This window comes from Phascolarctos cinereus, unplaced genomic scaffold (genome assembly GCF_003287225.1).
Source record: "Phascolarctos cinereus isolate Bilbo 61053 unplaced genomic scaffold, phaCin_HiC Scaffold_3;HRSCAF=262, whole genome shotgun sequence".
Taxonomy (NCBI): domain Eukaryota; kingdom Metazoa; phylum Chordata; class Mammalia; order Diprotodontia; family Phascolarctidae; genus Phascolarctos; species Phascolarctos cinereus.
This window is the reverse complement of record NW_027555736.1, coordinates 67,116,712-67,141,518: the sequence shown is the minus strand read 5'-3', so window position 1 is coordinate 67,141,518 and position 24,807 is coordinate 67,116,712. Positions and strand designations below refer to the sequence as shown.

Below are 24,807 nucleotides of genomic sequence, written 5' to 3'. Positions count from 1 at the left end.
AGTAGTTTTTAGGTCTGGAAGCTCAGGCCAACCTTGAACAGGCTTGGTAGCATCTGTTTTCATGCGGAAAGGGCTCTGGCAAAGACTGGAGAACAGTTCTAATTTACCAGAGCCTTGTCCTTGTGTTCTCTTAATAAACTCAGGGATTCAAATAGATTTGTTTCCCTGAAATAAATATTTCACTAGAATGTATGGGTTTCCAAGGGGATGTGTATTCTGCAATCAGTGCAAAGCTGAGTAGCTAATTCAGTTCTTAAAAAGTTAGATTTTGTCAGGCCTCAGACATATAACACTTACTAGCTGTGTGACTCTGGGCAAGTCACTTAACCCCAATTGCCTCACCAAAAAAACAAAAAACCAAAAGGTAGATTTTGTTACCTTAGCAGATAAATTCCATTGGCTTGGCTTAAAAGTATCTCTATAATAAAAGCACTCTGCTTGTTGGTATTCCCTCAAAGTCCCTAGAACCATGTGCCATTCATTCTTTGATCCAACAAATGTTTATTGAGCTTCCCCTCCAAGGTTACCTTCCATCTAGTCTATATGTTTGTTGTGTATAGCTCTTTATAGCTAGGTAGCTTTATGTGTGCATGTTGTCTCTACCAATAGAACATAAGCTCCACGAAGGCAGGGACTTTTTTGCCTTTGTATCCTTGCCACTTAGCAAAGTGCTTGGCACATAGTAGGTGCTTAATAAAGGCTTGCTAACTGATTAGTCTGTGCCAGATGCTTGGGACAGAAAGACAAAACAGTCTCTGACTTTAAGGAGCTATCCTCTGTTCCGGGGCAAACAGCATGTCCACAGGTAAGCAGATATAACTACAGCAGATGGGATTAGTTATCTAGAAAAAAATTCTTATCTGTGACCAGGAAGTTTCCTCATCCCCTCAAAGGAGGGGAATAAAAGATCCTGACAAGATTAACTAGAAATGAAATCCCATCATGAATGCTATTACTGCAGCAGTGCCATGACAGTGACATCAAGGTGACTGGAGAATATCTGGTATATGCTCAATCATCTTTCTGTGATTTGTTTTTCTTTGAGCAAAAATGTTCAATACTTATCTCACTCTGTAATATATAATATACAAAAAGCCCAAAGAAATCCATTAAGAACCTTTGAAGCTAATTTGGTGTACACCATTAGGCCAGCCAACACTCAAGTAAGCCCAGTACTAGGCCTTGGGATCAACAGCATGACATGGTCCACGGTCTAGGCGAGGGACACTACACCAATACAGATCTAGATGATGTAGAAAAATAGAAAGACAGAAACAAAGTGCTAAATGAGGTTCAGGAGGACGGGTGCTATTGATGATGGGGATCAGAGAAAACTTCAAGGAAGAGGTGGAATATGAATTGGGTTTTAAAGAGTGGGGTGGGATTCAAAAAATGGAAAGGGGGAAGGAGGAAAAACCTTTTGCTTTCAGACAGGTACAGCAGCAATTGGGCCACAGGAAAAGTGAAGGTAACTCACTACGCTGGGTGACCTCAAAGATTTTCAGACTGAGTATCAGACACTGACATATTTTTCTCTTATAAAGACTATCAGGGAAGCATAAACTGGCCGCAGGATAGGCAGAATACTGCAGAACCAACAGAGATACATTATTCCTTACTGTCTGGTTCTATCCCAGACGTTAACAGCTAAATGAAGGAAGATACCTCTAGCTTCAGGAAGACTTTATTCAAATCCTTTTAAGTGCAAAATTAATAACTTACCTCATTTTTCTCCTTCTTAAATGATGTACATATATCCCCTCCTTTCTCTAAGAGTTTCACTTTAGAGTGAAAGGGATCAGGTGTTGAGGTTTATATATAAGTTGCTTCAATGTTCTTAATGGCCTTTATTTGAGCCTGGCTTCCAGCCATGTACTTAATCTCTGAATGGTGACAATTTGACCAGCTGGGGATAAATTTTCAAAAAATTCAACTTAATTTACAAACTGGGACCCAGAAAATGCTTATATTTAAAATGGAAGAGGGAATTTCTGTGTTTCAGAGCCAGAATGTCTAATCTGAGGTGGTGTTTCTGAAGGCCTATTCCTTTTCTTTCAGAGAAAATAACCTTTTCCCTAACATCTCAGTATTCTTGATGGGATCTGAAGGGTCTAAGTGCTGGTAGAAGGATAGCTCCAACATTTTTTCTGTTTAGAGCCTCCTAAAGATAATATTTCAAAGTATCTTTGATTTCATTGATGTGGATGCTGTTCTCCAATTGATGCTTATAGCAATTCATTTATACTTTCTCATTGTGTGACATCTTGTCTATGTCCTTTTAAAGATCTTCCAAAGGAAGGCCTCCACACATCCTCTAGCTATCTTAATTTATATAGGTAGCATAACAAAAGCAGCCCTGCCATTATCCCTTCATGTCTCTCACTCTCCACTATATTGCCAGCTCACCTACTTAAATAAGATCATATACTTCTATATTATGTTTTATACTACCTTTTGTGTGCTGTTTGCTGCTGGCGATATGCCACTGCCACCTCTTTACACCCAATGTATGCCTTTGGTTGGTCACATTTGGATTCCTCAGAAATTGTGATGGTCTAGGATTCATTAGGATATTGGTGTTTTCAGATGGGATTTTGGGGAGAAGTTTGGCAGATTGTGCATGTGTGTGTATGTGCGCATGTGTGTAACTTCAGGAGGTAGAGAACAGTGTAGAAATACAGGGGATCCACGGAGAGACCAAGGAGGGCCGATCATCCCAACCAAAATCAAAGCAGAACCTATCCCAGGCACAAAGCCCCACTTCAGGAACTAAGGTTTGAATGATTATTAAGGCAAAGAAAATTCTCATTACTATGAAAAATTATTATAGATCCAGAAATTCCCTCAAATCCAAAAAAATCCAACCAAGGAGGAAGTAAATCCATAACTGCAAGCAGAGACTTACATGGGAAAAAAACAGATCTACTACAAGGACCACACAATCCCCAGCAAAAGATGAAAAATGAAATGAAATGAAAGCTCTGGAAAAAAGAACTGAAAGCTTAGAACAGAAAGTGGTAAAACCTATGTAAAACTTAGTAGACTTCCTAAAAACTAGAATAGCCCAAACAGAAATTCCTTGAGACCACAAGAAATATTAGACCAAAATCAAGAGACTGAAAAAATGGAAGAAAGCATAAGCTATCTCACATAAAAAATAAATGACTTAGAAAAATGGGTCAAGGAGAGATAACTTAAGAATCATGAGAGTCCTAGAAAACCATGATTAAAAAAATAAAAAAGACTGGACAGTTTTAAGAAGTCATAAATGAATACTGTCCAAAATCTATTAGAACCAGAAAGCAAAGTGAAAACAGAAATAATTCACTGATCATATTGAGAAAGAAACCCCTAAAGAAAATATCCCAGGAATATCATAGCCAAAATCTACAATCTCCAGTCAAAGAAAACTTTTTGCAAAAGTATCTAATGAATCAACAAGTATTTATCAAGCACCTATTACGTGTCAGTCTCTGTGCTAAGTACTGGGGATACAGTACAAAGACGGAACAATCCATGCTGTTGATGGACTGACATTCTAAAGAGACAATAAGCACATAGAAAATATGTATAGCATGAATGTAAAAACAAATATATACATATACATACAAATGTATGTGGGTGTGTCTCTTTTTCTCTCTAGTCATTAAATACAAGGTAGCCTAGAAGGGATGGCACTGGGGGATAAGGAAAGACTTCATGCATAAATGCTGCCTGAGCTATATTTCGAAGGCTGAGTGGGCCTCTGCAAGGCCAAGTTAAGTGAAGGACAGGGTACATTCTAGGACAAGAGGATAGCCAATGCAAAGGTCAGAGCTGGGAGATAGACTACTGTGTGAGGAATGGAGAAAGGGCCAACGTGGCTGCATCACAGTGTGGGAAGAGGAGTAATGTCCAATAAGGCTGGAAAGGTTGTTTGGGGCTAGGCTTTAAAAGCTAAAAAGAAGAATTATATTATTCTAAGAGCAATAAGAAACCAGTGGGGTTGAGAGAAAAAGCCACATGGTCAGATCTATGCTTAAGGAAAACTACTTTGAAAGAACTTTGTTGGGTGAGGGACAGGGAGACCAATTAAGAAGCTGCTGAAATAATTTAAGCAAGAGGTGATAAAGGCTTGAACTGGAAGGCAGCTCTAGAGAGAAGGGGTTAGATGGAAGAGATGTTGTGAAGGTAGAAATGGTAAGATTTGGAAAATGAGTAACAGCCATATGGAGTGAAGGAGAGTGAAAAGTCTATGATAATAGGGAGATGATGAACCTAAGACACTGGAAGGACACTGGAGCCTTCTATGCCAACAGGGAAGTTTGGAAGGAGGGAGGGTTAGGGCAGGCCTGCACAATTTGCAGCCTGCGGGCAACTTACAGCCCACGGGCACACGGCTTGTGAAAAACGTAGAGGGTATTTTTTGAGGGCTGCCTGAAATCCTCTGGCAGGCAGCAGCAGCCTGCAAGCCACAGGTTGTGCAGGGCTGGTTTAGGGGGAAAGAAACAGTTTAGTTTGGAATATGTCTGGTTTAAGATTATCTCTAGAATATCTAGTTGCAAACGTGCAAAAGGCATTTGGTGCTGTGGGACTGAAGCTTGGAGAAAAGACTATGACAGTATGTATAAATCTGGGGAGGAGGGGGGCGGGGAGGGAAGAGATCATGTACCCAGATATAATTAAGCTCACAGGAGGTAATTGTGTTACCAAGAAAGGGAAGAGAAGGAGAAAAGAACCGAGGACAGAGCCTGGGAAATACGGATGGACTAAGAAGGATCATCTAGACAAGCTGGAGGTGAACCAGGAGACAGCATGTCACAAAAATCCTAAGAAAGATTATTCACAGGAAGATAGTGGCCAGTACAGTCAAATGCAGCAGATAGGTTGTGATGGATTAGGACTAAAAAAGGACCATTAGATGTGGCAATTAAGAGATCACTGGAAATGTTGGAGAGAATGGTTTCAGTTGAGTGATGAAGTAGGAAGCCAGACTTCAAAGGAATGGGGAATGAGAGTACAGGAGACTAAAGGCAGTGAGTGCAGGTAACTTTTTCAACAAGTACGGCTAAGAAAAGAGAAGTGCAGAAGAGGCTGCAGACTTTTGGGTGTGGCCATTATGCAGATTTGCTTTGCTTGGTTATACTCGTTTGTTACAATTATTTTTTTTTTCTTTTTTAATCTGGGGTGAGGTAGAGGGGGTGACAAAGGGATTAAAGGGCCATTGAAAAAAAATTTTTTAAAAAACGGTACAAAAGAGAAAAGAAGGCAATTCAGGAGAAACAAACAGAAGCAGGACAGTTTTCAAAGCAATGCACGGAATTTATTATATGTATGTACATATATACATATATATTTTTGAAAGCAAGTGACAAGAAATGGAGACTGGTGGTTTCAAATATAATCTTTTTTGTGTTCTGATATATATATATACATATATATGTATGTATATATATATATGGAAATGATGGAAATGCTTATTTTTAGGGGTATTTAAGTTTGGAATAAAAATTTTAAAAAAATCTATGGGATTCAGCAAAAATCACATTCAAAGCAAAACTTTATAGTACTGTATGCCTTTATCAAAAATATAAAGATATGTAATGTGCTAAGAGTCTGTGTTTTCATTCCTGCAGTCCTCTTGTCTGTAATTCATTCATATGGCATAGCCGCTTTGTGTACATGTCTATCCTCTTGATTCTAAGCTCCTTAAAGGAAGGAAGAAACAACTGCTCTAAAGCGAGGTCTGAGCTGAGTACTCTTTTCTCTGGGACTACTACGACTTGCTCTCTTGCCTCCTGTTTTACCAACGCCCTCTTAAAAGATCAAACAACTTTTGGGCACCACCATTTGAACCTCAGAGAGGATTACTTCTCTAGCCAAAATGCTTGCAGGAACTGAGGATAAGTGAGGCATAGCCACATTAGAAGGAGCTCTAGAGTATGTTAGTTTTAGTGACAGGTAAGCACCCATGGTGCTGGGGTGTGAGGGGATGGAAAGGAGGCTGGCAAACCAAGCTGGTAGCAAGAAGGAGAGATCATGGCAAACTTACTGAAGACGATTCCCTCCCTGGGCACCATGTGGTAAAGAAAGACTGGAATGTGGCAGATGGAGAGTGGAAGCTTAGACAGTATGGCCACCATTTACCTGCTGCCCATATACATACCATCAGCCCCCCCCCCCTTCATTGTTGCCCTATATGTACCACACTACACTGTTTTGGAAACTACAACATTTTAACTTTTTCTCTTGCAGCACTTTAGTTTCAATATTAACTTTTTGTAAGAAAAGGTAGGAGTGTGTGTGTGAGTGTGAGTGTGAGAGAGTGTGTGGGGCAATGTTATTTTTATTGTGTAAGAAAACTGAGCCTCGGAGATGAGAAGTGACTTGCCAAAGACCAGACACAATTAAGTGGCAGTGCTGGCACTAGGCTCCCAGGCCAGTATTTTTCCCACTATACCACAACATCTCATAAATATGACACTTAAATAGAGAAGCTTTTTAATTAATGTGTCTTTTTAAAGCCAAGCAATTTTCAGTCAACAAGCATTTTAATAAGTGCCTAATATTTACAAGGCACTGGAGGGGGTGTGGGTGTGGCTGGTTATAAAGATAAATAAGATGTTGTCTTATTTACAAGCACATAAATCATCTAGGAAGGGCAGGATCTCGTTTGGGTGAGAAGATAGGCACACCCAAAACTATGACACGAGTAATGCCTAGATGAAGTATTACAAATAAGGTTTTATGAGAGATTTGAGGAATGTGTATTGGCTGAGGGTGGGAGATTAAAAGCAGGCTTCACTAAAGAAATAGCTATGATCGCAAAAGATAGATACGGACTGAATCTCAGCTCTGGCGATACGGTAAACAGAAGAAGAAGTAAACAGGGTAAACAGTCGTGTTTTAGTTGAAGTGTAGAATACCTAAAGGGGTGTAACATCAGATGAGGCTGGAAAAGTGGGCTGGTACCAGGTTGCAGAAGGTCTTTAATGCCAAGCTAAGGAGTTCTGTAGATGACAGCGAGTCATTGAGGGTGTTTCAACAGAATGATATGATTCATCTGTGAATTAAGAAAATTATTTGTGTGAAGAATGAATGTGTAGTGTAGAGGAGATGAAGACCTGGAACCAGGGTGGTAACAGTGGAAACAGAAATGAGGGGAGGAATATGAAAGTCATTAAAGAGATATTGGTGGTTCATTAGATTGGGGGTAGCACAGAAAAAGAGAAAAGTAAAAGATGGTAAATTTCCATCCTAAGCAAAGAGAAAAATAGGGGTATCATTAATAGAAATAGGGAAGTTAGGAAGAAAGGGGCTTTAAGGGAAAGATAATGAGCTAGTCTGGGAATGAAGTACCTTTATGAAAGATACCATAGTGAAAAATAAGCATATAAATCTACATAAATCACAAGAATCAGACCTGCTGTTTACAAGGTAAGTGGGTATTTAGGGTACAAAACCCAAACCCTGACTTCCAACTCTGTTCCAAACTGCACAAGGGATTTATAATCATAATCCTATTTCCCAGATGTATATTAGTAACATAAGAGGTGATGAGTGAAACTTATCCTGCATCTTTTCCAGGATTGGAGGCTCTCCATTTATAGAGGGGGTACAATTTCTGCTAGACAAAGATTCTGATTCTTTGCATAGGGGTGAATGGAAATTAACTAGCGCTAACCAGCTTTTTCTAACCAACCTTTGGTCCCCTCCCCCCATCCCCTTCCCTTTTTATTCCACAGATATAATATTTTGAAGAACTTACTCTTTCTAGCTGCTGGTGAAACTGATAAGACTGAAAAGAACAAAAGCCCTCCAGGAAAAAACAGAACAGAGACAGCTTCTTCTCACCCAAGGCTGAAGAATGGTTACTTTTCTCATACTCTTTCACAATTGAATATAAGCCTTTACCTTCAACTATAAGACTAGAGGGAAAGTTTCTTCCCCTTTCATTTCAGGCTAGTGAAATAAATGACTGCTATCTCTAGACACTATCAGAGTCCTTCCTGAACTGTGCTCTGCTCGACCAACAATCAATCAATCAGCCAACCAGCGTTTGTTAAGTACCTATGTGCCAGGCACTATGATAGATATTAGGGTTACCAGAACAAAAATCAAACAGTCCCTGTCCTGAAGAAGCTTACGTTCTACTGGGGATGATAACACGTACTTATAAAAATAGATATGAGATATTTAGAAAATAAATAAAAGGCAACACTTTTTTTTTAGGGAGGGTGAGGTACTAGCAGTTGGTAGGGAATCAGGAAAGGCTTCATGTAGAAGCTAAGCTTTGAAAGAAATTAGGGAAGCTAAGGGGTGGTTGTGAGGAAGTACATTCCAGCTACAGGGAACAGCCTATAGTAAGGTATGGAGACAGGAGAAGAAATAAGATGCAGTAAGGCCAGTTTGTTTGGACCTGATGGCAGCTACTGAAATTGTAGGCATAGATGAAACATACTACAGTGACAAACAAAAATTTTTTAAACTTCTTAGTTTTTCAAACCCTTTACTTGAAAGTGTATTATAGTGATTTATAGTGTTTAATTTTTAAAATGAAATTACATAATTTCAAATTAAAATTCAGAGTGCAGAATTATCCTTTATTTTAAAAATCAGTAGAATTAAATCTAGTTAATCTGATTTGTACATGTCAATTTTCTTTGAAAACCGAGGGTTATTCAATTAACTACAGTCCCTTCTTCTCTGCCATAATATAGTATAAAAATCTCAAGGAAGCTAATTAAGCTTAGTAGAAAATAGCTAAATTTTCTGAGATTAATATGTAATTAAAAAAAATCACTTTTGCCTAATCAACTATCCCTGGCAAATCATGCTTAATTATTTTAATATGATTTGAAACTGTATAGTTTAAATTAATGGCTGACTCACTTTTTCCCCAAAGTGGTTCCCAGGAAGGAAAGTACTGAGTCAGTCCATATTTATTGTATCCTTGTTGAGAAAATGGCTCAGCCTGTCATTCCGTGTCCTCTGCTGCTCACAGTTCTTCACAGACGCTGTGTAGTATTTGTAGGAAAGCTGTGAGAATTCTTTTTTCAGACCCATCAGTGACCACACTGGTAGCAGCCTCTCTAACTCTCAACTAAGGTGTCAAAAGCAGGACAAGACTGGGGCCAGGGAGAGCTTGTTGAGAAGAGTTCAGGAATTAGAGAGACAAGGGGAAGAGGAAAAGCCAGAAGGACAAGAAAAATGAGCAGGTAGAGATGGTATAGGTGAGGTCTCAATCTGCTTCCTAGAAACTGATGCATCTCCATTTTTCTTACCTTGCCCTTCCAATATAACCTTCCTTTCCCTCTCCATCTGCTGCCTATGGTCTTGATCCTTCCATCACTAAACTAGGATTTGACACTTTGGTCCTCAAAGGAAGCCTTGCACCTTGCTCAACTTTCTTCATATAAAGCAAAGCCAGCAAATCTCAGTGAATCTACGGGGCAGGCAAAGGGGTAGAGAATGGGAAAAGCCCTACATTTGGAGTTGTAGAGAGGAGTCATGACCCTGCTCCTGCACTTAACAACCTAAACTCTCTTGGCTAAACTGAACCTGTTCTCATTTGTAAAAGGGTTGGGCTGGATGATTTTCCAAGGTCCTTTGCAGCACTAAATCTATGATCCTATAAAATAATCTGGGAAAAGGCCTTAAAATTGTAGCTTACTTCAATGACATTTCCCCCCCCAAATTATCAGAACTTAACTTTTATCCTTACTTTAAAAAATGACATTATAGTATGTTATTGTGGTCTGTAGATATGGACAGAAGACCAAAAGGGACCAATAATCCTTTTTATTCTGTGAATACATTAAACTTTCTACCTTTTGATTGACTCCTGTAGTAAATATCCAGGGAGTGAATTGCTGGTTTCAGCTTCCACTGTGAGACTTTTGGTCTTAAGCTCCTGCTAAAATAAGGCACTAAATAGGCAGAAGGTTCTCTGTTGAAATGAACCTTGTCTACTATATGACATTTTTACTCTTTCTACTTCATTGTCTATCTACTTTCTCTGAAGAAACAGTTATGGGTCAGGGGCACTAAAGCTCATCTGTAGGACTAGAGATGAAGGAATACAAAAATTTGAATAAACTCTAATGCCCAAGCTTAGAGCCATACCATTCACCTGTTCATTCTGGTCTAACTTGCTGAGTGAAATCTTTGTTGTTCTAACTGCTAATCTAATTTTCAGGTACTTTTTAGCTCTAACAAAAGGAAACTAGAGCCCTATCCCCCAGTCTTCGAAGGCATTATCAAAAACCAAAGATCAAGGGCTCTGTCAATGTTTCTGATTGTGATAGGAAAGGGGTTGGTGGTAAGAGAAATCTGGAGCAAGGGATCCAATGGGAGCGATGCTTGCTAAAAAAGTTTATTTCTATACCTTTATAGTTTTCAACTTCTGGATTTAATATCCATCATTTTCCATCAAACAGTCATTCAGAGGTTCTTCAGTTGTGTCCGACTCTTCATGACCCCATTTGGGGTTTTCTTGGCAGAGATACTGGAGTGGTTTGTTATTTCCTTCTCCAGATGAGGAATTGAGGCAAACAGGGTTAAAGTAACTTGCCAAGGGTCACACAGCTAGTAAGTGTCTGAGACTGAATCTGAACTCATGAAGATAAATTTTCCTGATTCCAAGCCCAATGCTCTCTTTTTATCCACTGTGCCACCTAGCAGCCCTCCAGCAAACAGACAAAACATGTAGATGGATTTTATTCAATAGCACCATATATAGGAGAGTAAAAAAACAAGAGAGAACCTGGAAAAAGATGGGCACACAACATAGGAGGTGTGAAAAGGGAACAAGAACGGAATAGTGTAAAAGGTAAGACTAAAGGAAAAAGCAAAAGGTAAAGAGGAAAACCAGTTGATTAGAAGATACTTTCTCCGCAAGGCCAAGATGCAAAAAAGACACTTTGGCCATGTAGAAGTCTCTCAAACTAGGCATGTTTAAGTTATTTTGGAGAGTGGTTCATACCCATGGTGAAGGAGCAGGGGAGTCTGAATGACTGTGAAGCTGTTCTAAGTGCCAGCCCCCATTCCTGCTTGTCAGAGCCCTATCCATCTTTTACAGGAGACCTTGCCTTGCTAAAAGGTGAGAATAGGGGCTGAGGGCAAGGCCTAAGGCTGCACACGATATGGGGACAATCATGAATGATGACCAAGCAGTACAGCTCCTAGATGAGTGACATGCAAGGATGTAATGCGGCCGTGATACACTACAACATGTTTAATACATACCGGGATTGAATTGCGGGTTATGCTCATAAATCTAACTGCAATGAGTACAGGTTTCTGGATTAAAAAGGACACGAAAAGGAAAGCAGAAGGTTAGAGTACATGTCATTCCCCCTCTAAGAGAATGTTTAGTCTTTGAATGTGATGGATCCATCATCTCTGCAGTACCAGCAACAAAGCACAGCTGGGCCAGATGGTCTGCAAAGTGACTATTGCATTGGAAAGGTGTTTCCCCTTTATAATTGCTTTGTCCTAGCTAGGACTCTTAAAGCAGTGCTCTTGAAAGAAGAGCAGGCCTCAGAAATGGCTTCACTCTTTCAATGCAACTTCTGCTCAGTTTCCATGACATAAATTTGAATGGTGTCCTGGGATCAGCCAACTTTGTCTATTTTGCTGTTACAAGAAAGCACATGCAGATGTTTGTGCATTCAGTAAATATGTATTGAGCACTCAGTGAGAGAGGAAATGGATCTAATCCAATACCAACCCAAGCGATGACTGTGAAGCTGTGGAAGAGGGAGTGATGTTTATTGCCTCCCCCCACTAAAGTGCAGTTAGAATGGGGAACAAATTGGATTTACTTGTAGTTTCATCAAATACCTTTGGGAAACAAACTGTGGGTGATGGGATTGGCCTGATCATCATCATAAATGATTTATTTTCAAGCTGGTTAGACATGCTGAAAAATGGAAAGGTGAGTGGAAACCCCAGGCTCAAAGCTTCAATCTAGGGGAAGGGCAGTTCATTTTTTAGATTCTTAAGACTCTAGGATTTCTTAACGGATAGGAATGAGATTTTCTGTGCCTCACTGGAGATCCCAGAGGCAGGTGTCTAATAAGAAGTAGCACAAAAAGAAAACATTAATCCCAGGATACATCATACTGTACTCAATGTACTGATGCATCAAAATTGTAAAAGAAACTTGTATTGTCTTAGAAGGTACTTTAAAAAATAAGAGCAATAAATATCAAGTTCTCACTCAATGCATAAGAATTTTTGCTAGAACTGCTCAAAGTCACATTCCTGGGATCAGACGCTGGAAGGAAGTATAGGGAACATTTAGGTAGGTTAGTTTTCTGAAAATGAGAAGAGAACAGAGCTGATTTACAGCCTTCACCTTTTTATCTCAATACTACCATACAAGTCTCGCCCACTTTATGTAAAGCTAACTCAAGAGAAAAAGTTAAGATGTCTTCAGCCTAAGGCATTTATAGAACTAACCTTTTTTTTTTCAATAATAGAGGTTATCTTAGAGCTCACTGAGGAGGACTCAGAGAACATCTCTCTTTTTCATTTCAGAGAGAACCCACCATGTATGCAACTATCCCTGAGACTGCAGTGTCTCCTACATCTCACCATTGATCGTCGGATCAGAGACAGCCTGGTCTTGGCCTTGTTCTCAGCAAACTCCAAGCTGCTGATGTCTTTGAGACGGGCCTTATATTTATTCATCTGTTCCACAACAATCAGCTCTACGCAGCTAGAAAAAGAAGAGATCAAAGTATAACTAAAAGCTCGAGGTCAGCCATGCTGGAGTAAAGCAGGACTTGGGGCCAGTTTTTGATGAGGTACAAGGAAGGGGCTTGGAAGGAGTGTTTCTAGTAATAGTTTCAACTGAAGAATAAACTCCTGTAAGGTAAGACTTTAAGGAAGGTTAATATAAGAATTCTTCACCAGTCCCCTGGGAAGAGTCAAAGTGAGCATGGGCAATCTGAAATGTCAAGACCATGTGCTGAACTTGTCTTTTTCTTGGGCTCTGGACCAAATCAGAAAGTCATGGGGCTGGGAGCAGATTCAGTTTCAGGGAAGCAGAGGGTATATAAAACTTGGTAGGAATGAGCTGTCAGAAAGTTACTTGGGAATTATAAGTAATCCCACATGAGAGTGAAATTTCAAAAATCGGTTTCCTAAAAGTGACTCATAACGAGTAAAGATACTTTGAATACTTATAATATTCACCATCTGTGACCTCTCAAGATTAGATGACGATAAGGGATTTGGCTATCAGAGTTGTTCCCACACCTTTTGGAAGTAGACAATGTAATAATTCTTACGTGGTTGTTTTGCTGATATCCTGCACACTCTGCAATGGGTCAGTTGTGTCTGGGCAACGGAGAATACAGGGAGCAAACACAATTGCTAAAGCATTAGCAGACATACGGTTGGTGTCCTCCTGCAGTGCAATCCTAAAGACCAAAACATACCATCCAAGAAACCAGAGTGAAAAGGGAATGCCAACCAAGGAAGTCTGCCCTATTATTTCACTGCATAAGAAAGATCTGGGTACAGAGAGAGAAGCAATGAGGATGCAGCTTGTTGAAAGAATGCTGGCTTGATTTGGAATGAGGAAGACTTGTGCTCAAGTCTTACCTCTGACAGCTGTGTAATCAGGGGCAAGTCACTTAACCACTCTGAGAGTCAGTTTCTTCACCTGTAAAACGGGATTAATAATACATGTAGTACTTACCACATCAGGTTGTTCTGAGGCTCAAATAAGATAATGCATGTAAAGTCCTTTTATAAACCTTAAAGTGTCATATAAAAGGAATTTATGTTACTGTTATAATTGTCGACAATAAGGTACTGGTTAAAACCAGTCTAGAAGTCTAGAAGGACATCTGCATTAGTTTAGTTATTGTAGCCTTTTCCTTACTCTGGTCTTTTTCGTCTTTGGAATGAACAGGATTACAGAATGTTGGAATTAGAAAGGAGCCTTAGAAATCACCTTATTACAATGCTTTCACTAACAAATAAGGAAACTGATGCCCAGAGTGGCAAAGGAATTTATCCAGGTCACACACAGCTCTTAAGTAGATCCTGGACTGTAATTAGAGTCTATCAGATCTCACTTCAGTGCTTTTTTTTTTTTAATTCAAAAGCACTTTTTAAAAAAACAAATAGCATTTTATTTTTTCCAATTACATGTAGAGATAGTTTTCAACATTCATTTTTTAAGATTTTGAGTTTCAAATTTTTTTCCCTCCTTCTCTCCCTTCACTCCTTCCCAAAATGGCAAGTAATCTGATATAGGTTATACATATGCAATCACAGAAACATATTTTCACATTAGTCGTGTTGTGAAACAAGAAAACACAACAAAAGGAAAAAGCCACGAAAAACAAAAAGTGAAAACAGCATGCTTTAGCCTGCACTCAGACTCCATAGTTCTTCTGGATGTAGAGTCTTTTGGTACTGTCTTGGATCATTGTATTATTCAGAAGATCTAAGTCTATCAAAGTTGGTCATTGCATAATGTTGCTGTTATTGTGTACAACGTTCTCCTGGTTCTGCTCACTTCACTCAGCATCAGTTCATGTACGTCTTTTTCTAGGTTTTTGTGCAATCTGCCTGCTCATTATTTCTTATAGCACAATAGTACTCCATAACATTCACACACCACACCTTGTTCAGCCATTCCCCAATTGATGGGCATTCCCTCAATTTCTAATTCTTGGCCACCACAAAAAGAGCCACTATAAATATTTTTGCACGTGTAGGTCCTTTTCCCTTTTTTATGGTCTCTTTGGGATACAGACCTACCAGTGCTGGGTTGAAGGGAATGCACAGTTTGATTGTCCTTTAGGCATAGTTCCAAACTGCTCTCCAGAATGGTCTGTTCAGTTCACAACTTTACTAACAATGCATTAGTGTCTCAATTTTCCCACATCTCCTCCAACATTTATCATTTTCCTTTTCTGTCATATTAGCCAATCTGATAGGTGTGACGTGTTGCCTCAGAGTTGTTTTAATTTGCATTTCTCTAATTAATACTGATTTAGCACACTTTTTCATATGACTACAGATAGCCTTAATTTCTTCATCTGAAAATTGTCTGTGCATATCCTTTGACCATTTATCAACTGGAGAATGACTTGTATTTTTATAAACTTGACTCAGTTCTCTATATATTTGAGAGATGAGGCCTTTATCAGAAACACTGGCTGTTAAAATTGTTTCCCATCTTTCTGCTTTCCTTCTAATCTTAATTGCATTTTGCAAACACCTTTTAATTAATATAATCAAAATTATGCATTTTGCATTTCATAATGTTCTCCAGCTCTTGTGTGGTCATAAATTCTTCCCTTCTCCATAGATCTAACAGGTAAACTATTCCTTGCTTTTCTAATTTGCTTATGATATTACCCTTTATGTGTACATCATATACCCATTTTGATCCTATCTTTGTATACAATGTGAGATCTTGGTCCATGCCTAGTTTCTGCCATATTCTTTTCCAGTTTTCCCAGCAGTTTTTGTTTAATAGTGAGTTCTTATCCCAGAAGCTGGAGTTTTTGGGTTTATCAAACAGTAGATTACTACAGACGCTTACTACTGTTTCTTGCGTACCAATCTATTCCACTGATCCATCACTCTATTTCTTAGCCAGTAACAGTTTTGATGATTGCCGCTTTATAATAAAGTTTTAGATCTGGTATGGCTAGGCCATCTTCCTTTGCATTTTTTGCCATTAATTCTCTTGTTATGCTTGACATTGTTTATTCTATATGGATTCTCATATTATTTTTTCTAGCTCTGCAAAATAATTTTTTGGTAGTTCTGATTGGAATAGCACTCCAGTGCTTTTGGCTATTTGTTGTGGTAAGTTTCATTATATTCCTCCTACTGAGATTCTTAGGATCAACAGATTGTTCTATGAAACAAATTCAGAATTAAATTCAAAGACTATATCCTTATATTGCCAAGTCTCAAGAAACCAGGTTAATTGTAAGAGAGTTCACCTTCCTCCAGCTGACTGCTGTCATTTCATAAATTGAGAGAGATTGTCCTAGGCATTTCTAATACATGTTGAAACAAAAAATCCCTGCTTAAAATCTTGGGAGTAGGTGAGGTATATCAATGTTTTATACACATGAACCCTTCTGACCCAGTAAGTTTTACAGGCCAAGTCATTAACACTGGACATTCAGCCTGTGATGATGTGCTGCTCTGAGGCAAACAGAATGAATTACTCTCTCAAGGACGGAGACTGTGAACTGCTGAGGAAAACAATATCCTATAGTAGCAGCTTGTAAAGAGACTGTTCTTATAGCAGACAAGCAATTCTAGCTACCTTATTCTATCATCACTAGAGAGAAAAAAAGATCCCTTAATGTATAGGTATTGGAGTCCTCTTCCCTAAAATACTGAAGTTTGAACTCTCTACATTTAAGAAGCACTCTAAGAAAACCACTAAATCTCTCTTTTTTCCTCAGAGCAATTACCTGACCAGATGGAAGACAAGGCGTTCTAGAGTGTTGAGATGTGTTCGGGAAAGCTGATCAATCACAGAATACACGCCATGGATGGTCTCTTTTCTCTCTTGCAGACCTAAAAGAAACAGTGAACCCAACAGGAAAGGGTACCACATCTGTTACTCTTTTATCTTTCTCTTGGACAAATAAAGCTAAGCAGTGGTGGCCCATTCCTCATACTATTGTAGACTAGTTTTGAAGAACAGTTATGAAAGCGAATTTTCAACTCCTTTACACTCTGGGAGACTAAAGAGAGGGGGGATTTTTAAAAGGCTATCCACTGCATTACCTACCTGCCCCACAACTTTCTGATTACTTATTCAGTGTCTCAAGTATGGTGCTATGAGAAAAGAGGTTGTCCTAATCAGTGGACACAACTATATACCAACAGTAGCAATTTTATTCACAGACAAATTAATTCTCATTGGGTTAATAAATCAATCTTGTTTAAGTCTGGATAGTTTAAATCAGTTCTCTAAGACACTAATCACTCTTAGGAGAACTGATCATCAAGAACCCAGATATGAGATTATACCCTGGACTGGGTTAGGCTCAAGTTAAAACAGCCAGCTAGCCCTATTTATTGTATCATACTATATAACACACACAGTTCTTAACCAATGATTCATAATCTACATCAATATAAGCCATACCTTTTACCCATTTAATCCTTCAACACATTTCTCAAACTAAATCCTTTTACTTTTGTGAGTAGCTAAGGGACTATTAACTCACATAAAGCACACGAAGCACTGTTATGAATAAAATCTTTGGGATGAAAATATTAATAAAATATAAATATAATACTATACCTGAAGCCACATAACAAGGGTCCCTGTGGGCAGGACTAGATGAACACTGCTCCCAGACAAGGGCAAAGATCTATGCTCATTCTCTTTATTTTTTTACTGCAATGTCGAGTCTAATTCTATGTTTGATTAAAATGCTCAAGATTAGGGTTAGAAAACTGATTCTGGATATGGTATATCATCATAGAACTGGTCTTTTTGATCTTTTGGTCCTGCATGCTTACCCATAGCTCTCAGAAATTCCTCATAGAGTTCAAAAGTCATGAGAGGATTAGGCAATTCTCGAAGCCACTGTTTGAACACACTGGCAATGACATGAATGTTGTAGTCATCTAGATTCACACTGTCAATATCTATTGCAAGAGAAGAAGAAAAAGCCAAGTTATCAATTCTTGGTATTTCTCAGTTTATTAATGAAAAAAAAAAACAAAACCAAAAACAGAAGTGCAAGAGGATTATAACTTTCTCATGGTCACATTAAAAGTGTATAGCTAGTGTGAAATTTGAAATCGTATAGAGAATTTATAATAATAACAACCCAAAATTATATCTTTTCAAAAATAAGTCTTATGTATATGACTTTATTTAAGTCTCAAAACAAGTCTGGGATACAGGTATTACATTGATACCATCATTTTCTAAATGAAGAAATGGAGTTTCAGAGTAGTCAAGTGACTAGCCTAAGGTCATATGGCTACTATATGTGATAACCTGGACTTGAACTCAGGTCTTCTGACTTAAAAATCCCTTGCTCTTTTCACTGCACCAGGCTGTTTCTCAGTTTCTATTTTCGCCACTAAGCTGAAGAGCCTTCATATTTGTATGATTATATTCTCAACTTTCAAGGACTTCTATGGAGTGGTTTAAGATGATCCCAGTTTAAACCATGATGACATTTTAAAAAATTACTATGACCTATTAAAATGTAATTTTTTCCCTGGCTGTTTCTTTCCTCTTCAGCTTTTGTTTGAAAAGTATCCCTTTTATCTTACCAGTGTCTAGACCTTGACGAAGTTCCTTGATTTTATTAGTTGAGCCAGATTTTCGGTAAATACCCTCTGTGTACAATCCATGCATTTCAATGTAGTTTATTAGCTTCTCTACCACTAGTGGAACAGTTCTTTCTTCATTGGTTAATCGTGACAATTCAACCCCAAATTGTCGAGATGAAAGTTCTGGATCATACTAAATGGAAGAGAGATTTAAGATTCATTTAAATTCAAGAAAAACATTTAAAATTCATTCCAATTTCTCAATAGGTAGAAGTCCGACAACTTTCTGATAAGCTGATTTCTCCAGGCTTATGACTGTTGGCAAGGGGGAATGGATTTTGTTCTAAGTGCAAACCACTAAAGGAGCAGCTGAAACCCACAATTCTCCTTCCCATGGAGGATTCCAATAAGCCACAACAACTACCTATATATTCTATTCCCTTGAAGTAATTCTACAAGAATAGAGAGCAACATGAACCATGCACATTCTATGTTTTCCCAAATAATTTCCATGTTGTTTCTCTTCTGTGATTTTGCTCACATTCTTTTTTCCTCTTGGAAAGTGCCCTTTCCCCTCATCTCTACCTGTCTGCCCATTCCAACTTAAATGTTACTTCCTTCATGAGGCTTTTCCTATTTCCTTAGCTGGCAGCAATCTTTTCTTTCTCTGAATGCCTTGTAATACTCTGTAGCTGACTTAACTACACTTTTACATTCTTCTTTGCATTACTGTTACATGTATTTTCTGTCTTATCTCCTTCATATGTCAGGTCCATAAGAATGGAGATAATATTTTATTCATTTTTATATCTCCCATATCACCTAATAAAGAGCACTGTGCAGGGCAGACATTCAATTAGTCTTTAGCGAATGAATGAATATTAAAATGGAAGGCAATGGGAAGACTATGTATGGGATGCCTTTAATGTGCATGGTCCCTGGCATAATACATACATGTGTGTGGCCTCTCTGTAAATTACTTTACAAGCCATTTTAAGAAAGATAATAATATCGACTCCAATATTGTTTTAATTAAATCATCAATCTTCACTGGAATGCTGGATGACGTTGGCTTAATTTCTCTGGCCGAAACTGAAATATTTTTAATTGTATTGTGCGTATATTTGCAGTGTTATGGTTCAGTTCAGATGAGCTCATCTGAACGACATGAGACAAGAGCTATGCAATTACAAAGACTGACTATAGCACTTACTAAATTTTTAAAAATGAGTTTTTTAGGACAAAATTGGTTAAAGCAACTTAAATAATAACACTGTTTGAAACTGAAGTTCTTTCAAAATTAAACATTTTAAATCTCTAAATCAAAGTTCACTCTATTTGGGAAAGTGTTATTTGCCTAGTTCGCAAATACTCTATAATCTAAAAATGGGTTGTAACATATCTATATGTACAACAAACATGATTCAACAAAGGTTTGCAGGAATCCAGTATTATTTTAACGGTTGATATATGCTTACTAAATTGACAAATAACGATGACAGATGAATAGGAGTAAAAATTGGCAACTTATAAAATTAAGCAAAATGAGGTTTCCTTTTATCCAAAAACAAATCACATTTGTTTTAAACGTATAGCACTCATCTATTTGTAATAATGCTGGCTAAAATTTGATCAACAGTGACCAATTACAATTCCAGAGGGGTCGGGATGAAACATGCTACTCACTCCAGATAGAGATATGAGGGACTCAGAGTACAGACTGAGGAATACATTTTTAGAATATGACTAATGTGGGGAATTTGCTTTGCTTAACTATACATGTTTGTAATAGGTTTTGTTTTTTCTTGTTTTCTCAAAGGGGAGAAAGAGGAGATGGAACAGAGAAATTCAGAACTAAATATAAAACTGAAATAAAAAAAAACCACTAGCTAAATCTTTGTTTCTTCTCATAAAAGTTTATTAATCTAATAATATATCTGTCTGAGCAAAGTGACAAAACACTATATGATGACCCTCAAGGGGAGCCAGGTTCCAGTTCTGAGATACCCGCACTAGGCAATGAAGTACATTTCTATGATGGTGAATTCTGCTACCATCTGGCACATTCCCTCATTGATCCATATTCCATTTTCCAAATATTCAGCTTTGATACTAAGCTCCTATCAGACTGTAGGCTATCTGAGGGCAGGGAGGACATCTGTTGAAGCTCTCCCTTGCACAGAACCATGCCCAGAATATCACCATAGCATTTTCTTGGAGTGATTCCCTACAAGGGATGATAACTCCCACTACATAGATCTTGGGAAGGAAACAAATGGAACTTTACTGATAAGTGAATCATAAGACATAGCTTCCTACCTTTTTCGAGCACTTGGCTGTAGTTTTCAAACAGCACTTCTTGTGGCAGGCATACTTGCATACTGAAAAATAATGGTAAGAAGCAGTGTTATGGAAAGCCTGTTTATCTCTACAAAGTAACAGCTTTGCTTATTTTTACTTTTTTGGTCTTGAATTGTCATTTCCTTAGTGTGGAAATGTCACTAATGCAGAATGGTAATGTGTCTGTAACTTACAGTGTTGTGTGGGGACCTTGAGAGGCTAAGTGACTTACCCAGAGTCACACTGCCAGGATGTGTCAGAGGTAGGACTTAAAACCGGTCATTCCTGATTCCAAGGCTGGCCCTCTAGCTATATCGCCTCTCTTGTCAATGTGCTATGTACAGGGAGTAAACCTTTTGTTAAGTGGGGACTTTTCCAAGATAAGCTCCTTGCCAGGTGGTGAGTCCCTCCTAGGATTTTGGATTCTTAGGCTCTATTAGCTGATGGGATTAGGATGGTATGCTAAGTAACTAACCAACAGAAGCTCAAGGGAGCATCATGGCATCACACCCACCTGGCACAGCCTTTATGGCTTATAGGCCTGAGGACTTCAATTCTAGCCTAGAGATGGGACAGGTGTCTAATGGTGAAATAACTCAGATGTCAGGGATTGTAGGCTCCTTGACCATTAATGAATAATGATACACACAAAATAATAAAGAGACAAGGAGTCTATTTTGAGATGCTCCTTGAGGGACCTTGTGTTGTTCAGTTTTTTCTTTATATCCCCAATGCTGAGTATACAGTAAGTTCTTAATATTTATTGAATTGATTGAGACAGGCTAAGCATCAGTCAGCAGACTCAAATTACTGTTAGGACTGTATGTGAAAGCTTTTCAGCACATCTGACCCTGTCAGTCTTAGGCAACACAGGGACACCTTCACAAAACATAAGACAGTTCAGGGACAGAGAAAAACTTTCAGCAGTTAAAAAATCCCAAGAAAATTAATGACACTTACATTTGCAAACAGAAGCTCTGTCCATTATCCATATAAGGGAAGAACAGTACTCACAGTAGGTAGGGATACTATATTGGGTGGCTTTAAAGATGTGCCCATTGTGTTCTTCCACCTGTGACAAAATGCAACACTTCAGTCAAATCTACAACTACCTGGGAGATGGACATTTTCATCCATGCTTCTTCACATCATATCCAGTTTTTGTTTGCCTAGGCTATCTAGCCATCTTTCAGCTGCCAGACCCAGTGCTCTATCTATTGTGCCATCTAGCTGCCCCTTGCATTTATCTTGTATCAATATATACAGCTACTAATAATTAGAAAAATTAAAACAACCATAAAGTTTTACCTCACATCCATCATATTGGCAAAGTTTACAAGAAAAGGAAAATGCCACATTATGGAGAGGCTGTAGAAAATAACCATATTAATGCACTTTTAGTGGACCTGTGAACTGGTTCAGTCATTCTGGAAAGCAATTTGGAACTATACTTTCAAACTTACTAAACTGTACATACCTTTTGAGCCATCAATACCATTCTAGGCCTATACCTCAAAGAGAAAAAAGAAAAAAAGCCCATATTTATAAAAATACTTATAACAGCTCTTTTTGTGGTGGCAAAGAACTGGAAATTAAGAGGATGCCCATTAACTGGGGAATAGCTTAGCAAATTTTGGTACATGAATGTAAAGAAACATCATCGTACCATAAGAAACAAAGGGGTTTTCAGAGAAACCTGGAAAGATTTCTGTGAAGTAATGCAGAATGAAGTGAGAAGAGCCAGGAGAACAATTTACACAACTAAACAAACTTCGGAAGCCTTAAGAACTAAGATTACCACAGTGACCAATTCCAGAGGACTAAGGATGAATTCTACACACCTCCCCCCCAGAGAGATGCTGCTGGATTCAGGGTGTAAAGGGAGGCATAATTTTTGGACATGACCAATGTGGAAATCTGCTTTGCTTGAGTAAGGGGAAGGGAAGCACATTTATTATAAGAGGTTTTGTTTGTCTCCCTCCCCCATTTTCCCCTACCCTGCCCATGACAGATAGGGTAGGGAACTGAGGGCTCTAAGAGGCAGAGAAAATATATTTGTTAATTGAAATTAAATTTTAATTACATTAAGAAAATGAATATCTCTAATAACCAAACATGTTAAAAATCTATTCCCCCCCTCCCCCCCCTGCCATTTTTACGTTTGAGGAGACATTTGAAACGAGGAGAATAAAGGTTTTCATTATTATGAGCATCCTGTATTGGAAATGTCTCCTTGTTTTGACTTCACAGGATCCTAGATCTGGAGCTGGTCATTTAATCTAACCCCGTCACTTTACAGGTCAGGATAGAGAGGCTCAGAGAAGTTACGTAGCCTGCCCCAAAGGCACAGAGTGGGGATTCACATTCAAGCTCTCTGACTCCACATCTAGAGCCTTTTCCCATTGCACCACAGTGACTTCCATGTTAAAGTCAGTAACATAAGACTTTAATACTTCAAGGATTTGTGATTTAATCAGTTTGATTATACCTGCCACTTATGTAGACCATAACCTTCTCTATTCTTTTGTAGGTGGTCTTCATGATTCGTTGTGCTTGAAAAAACTGATTTCCTCAGGACTGCAGAATCATATACCAAGTTCAATCCTCTTATTTTACAGATGAAGAAACAGAGGCCACAGGGATAAACCTATCCGAGCAATGCTCAAGTCACACTCAGCTATTCCTTAGTCTACTGTCAGGTTTATACCCAAAGCTTTTTGTGTAAGAACTGATCTATTTCTGGCAAAGGCTTTGAGAGTCCAGGATCAAGTTAACACTTACCCTTCCTGGCTTTGTGTTATTTGAAAATCTTATTAGCATGATGTTTTGTGCCTTTACCAAAGTCAATGATAAAAATATTAAATTGCTAGGGATTAAGTAGAAGTGTCTGGGCCACTTACCAGAGACACTCTTTGCTTCTGATATGGGCTATTACTGACTACTCTGGGGTCATGATACTCTGTCCTTCACCCTGTTACTTCTCCTTACTTTCTCCCTTGGCAAACCCCTCTCATGCAGGTGACTCTCAAATAATGATCTCTAGTCTTAAGCTTTCCCTGTGCTCCAGTACCTCAGCCTTATCTAATATTTCTCTTCATGCATGTTATACCCCAGGAACAAAGAACTACTCACTGTTCCCAGATCTTGCCTATTCTCTGTCTATGTGCCTTTACTGATGCCATTCCTCAGCTTGAGATAGACTTCCCTTCTGTATCCAACTACTTTAAGGCCCAGATCAGTTAACCACCATTCTTAAAAAGTCTTTCTTCTATCCTCAAGCTTTTCAACTAACATTTGTTTCACTTCAGTCTAAAACTTGGCTCTCCTCTGAAGATGTATGCCCTGAAACATTTTTTCACAACAACTGCTGGGAAAACTGGAAAACAGGATGAAAGAAACTAAGTATAGACCAACATCTCACATTGTATACCAAGACAGGGTCAAAACAAGTACACGATTTATTGTAAGCAAATTGAGAGAGCATCAAATAGTTTATGATAAGGGAAGAGTTTAGGACCAAAGAAAATATAGAAAGCATTACAAAATGTAAAATAGACAATTTTGATTATACAAAATTAAAAAGTTTTTGCACAAACAAAACCAATGCAATCAAAATTATAAGGAAAGCAAAAAGATGGGAAACAATTTTACAAGTATCTCAGGCCTCATCTCTCAAATACATAGAGAACTGAGTCAAATTTATAAGAATACAAGTCATTCCCCAATTGATAAATAAAATTGATCAAAGGATATGAACAGGCAGTTTTCAGACAAAGAAATCAAAGCTAACTATAGTCATATGAAAAAATGCTCTAAACCACTATTGATTAGAGAAATGCAAATTAAAACAACTCTAAGGCAATACCTCACATCTATCAGAGTGGCTAATATGACAAAAGAGGAAAAGTGTTGGATATTGGAGGGGATGTAGGAAAACTGGGACACTAATGCGCTATCAGTGGAGTTGTGAACTGATCCAACCAATCTGGAGAGCAATTTGGAACTATATCCAAAGGTCTATAAAACTCTTTGATCCAGCAATACCACTGCCTACATCCATATCTCAAAGACATCAAAAAAAAAAGAAAGAAAAGGGAAAAGGACCCATTTGCACAAAAATATTTATAACAGCTCTTCTTGTGGTGATTAAGAACTGAAAATCAAAAAATGCCCATCAATTGGGGAATGGCT

At 38.3% G+C, this 24,807-nt stretch overlaps 1 protein-coding gene across 1 annotated transcript in view; it reads right to left on the bottom strand.

Annotated features, from left to right (window-relative positions):
• The window catches only part of MYO9A (myosin IXA), a 320,315-nt gene that overhangs the window by 9,356 nt on the left and 286,152 nt on the right, over positions 1-24,807 (bottom strand). The window contains 7 exon segments of the mRNA XM_020996823.2: positions 12,580-12,703; positions 13,278-13,409; positions 16,446-16,551; positions 17,509-17,637; positions 18,277-18,469; positions 20,596-20,657; positions 21,577-21,688. Coding sequence (XP_020852482.1) covers positions 12,580-12,703; positions 13,278-13,409; positions 16,446-16,551; positions 17,509-17,637; positions 18,277-18,469; positions 20,596-20,657; positions 21,577-21,688 — 858 coding nt within the window.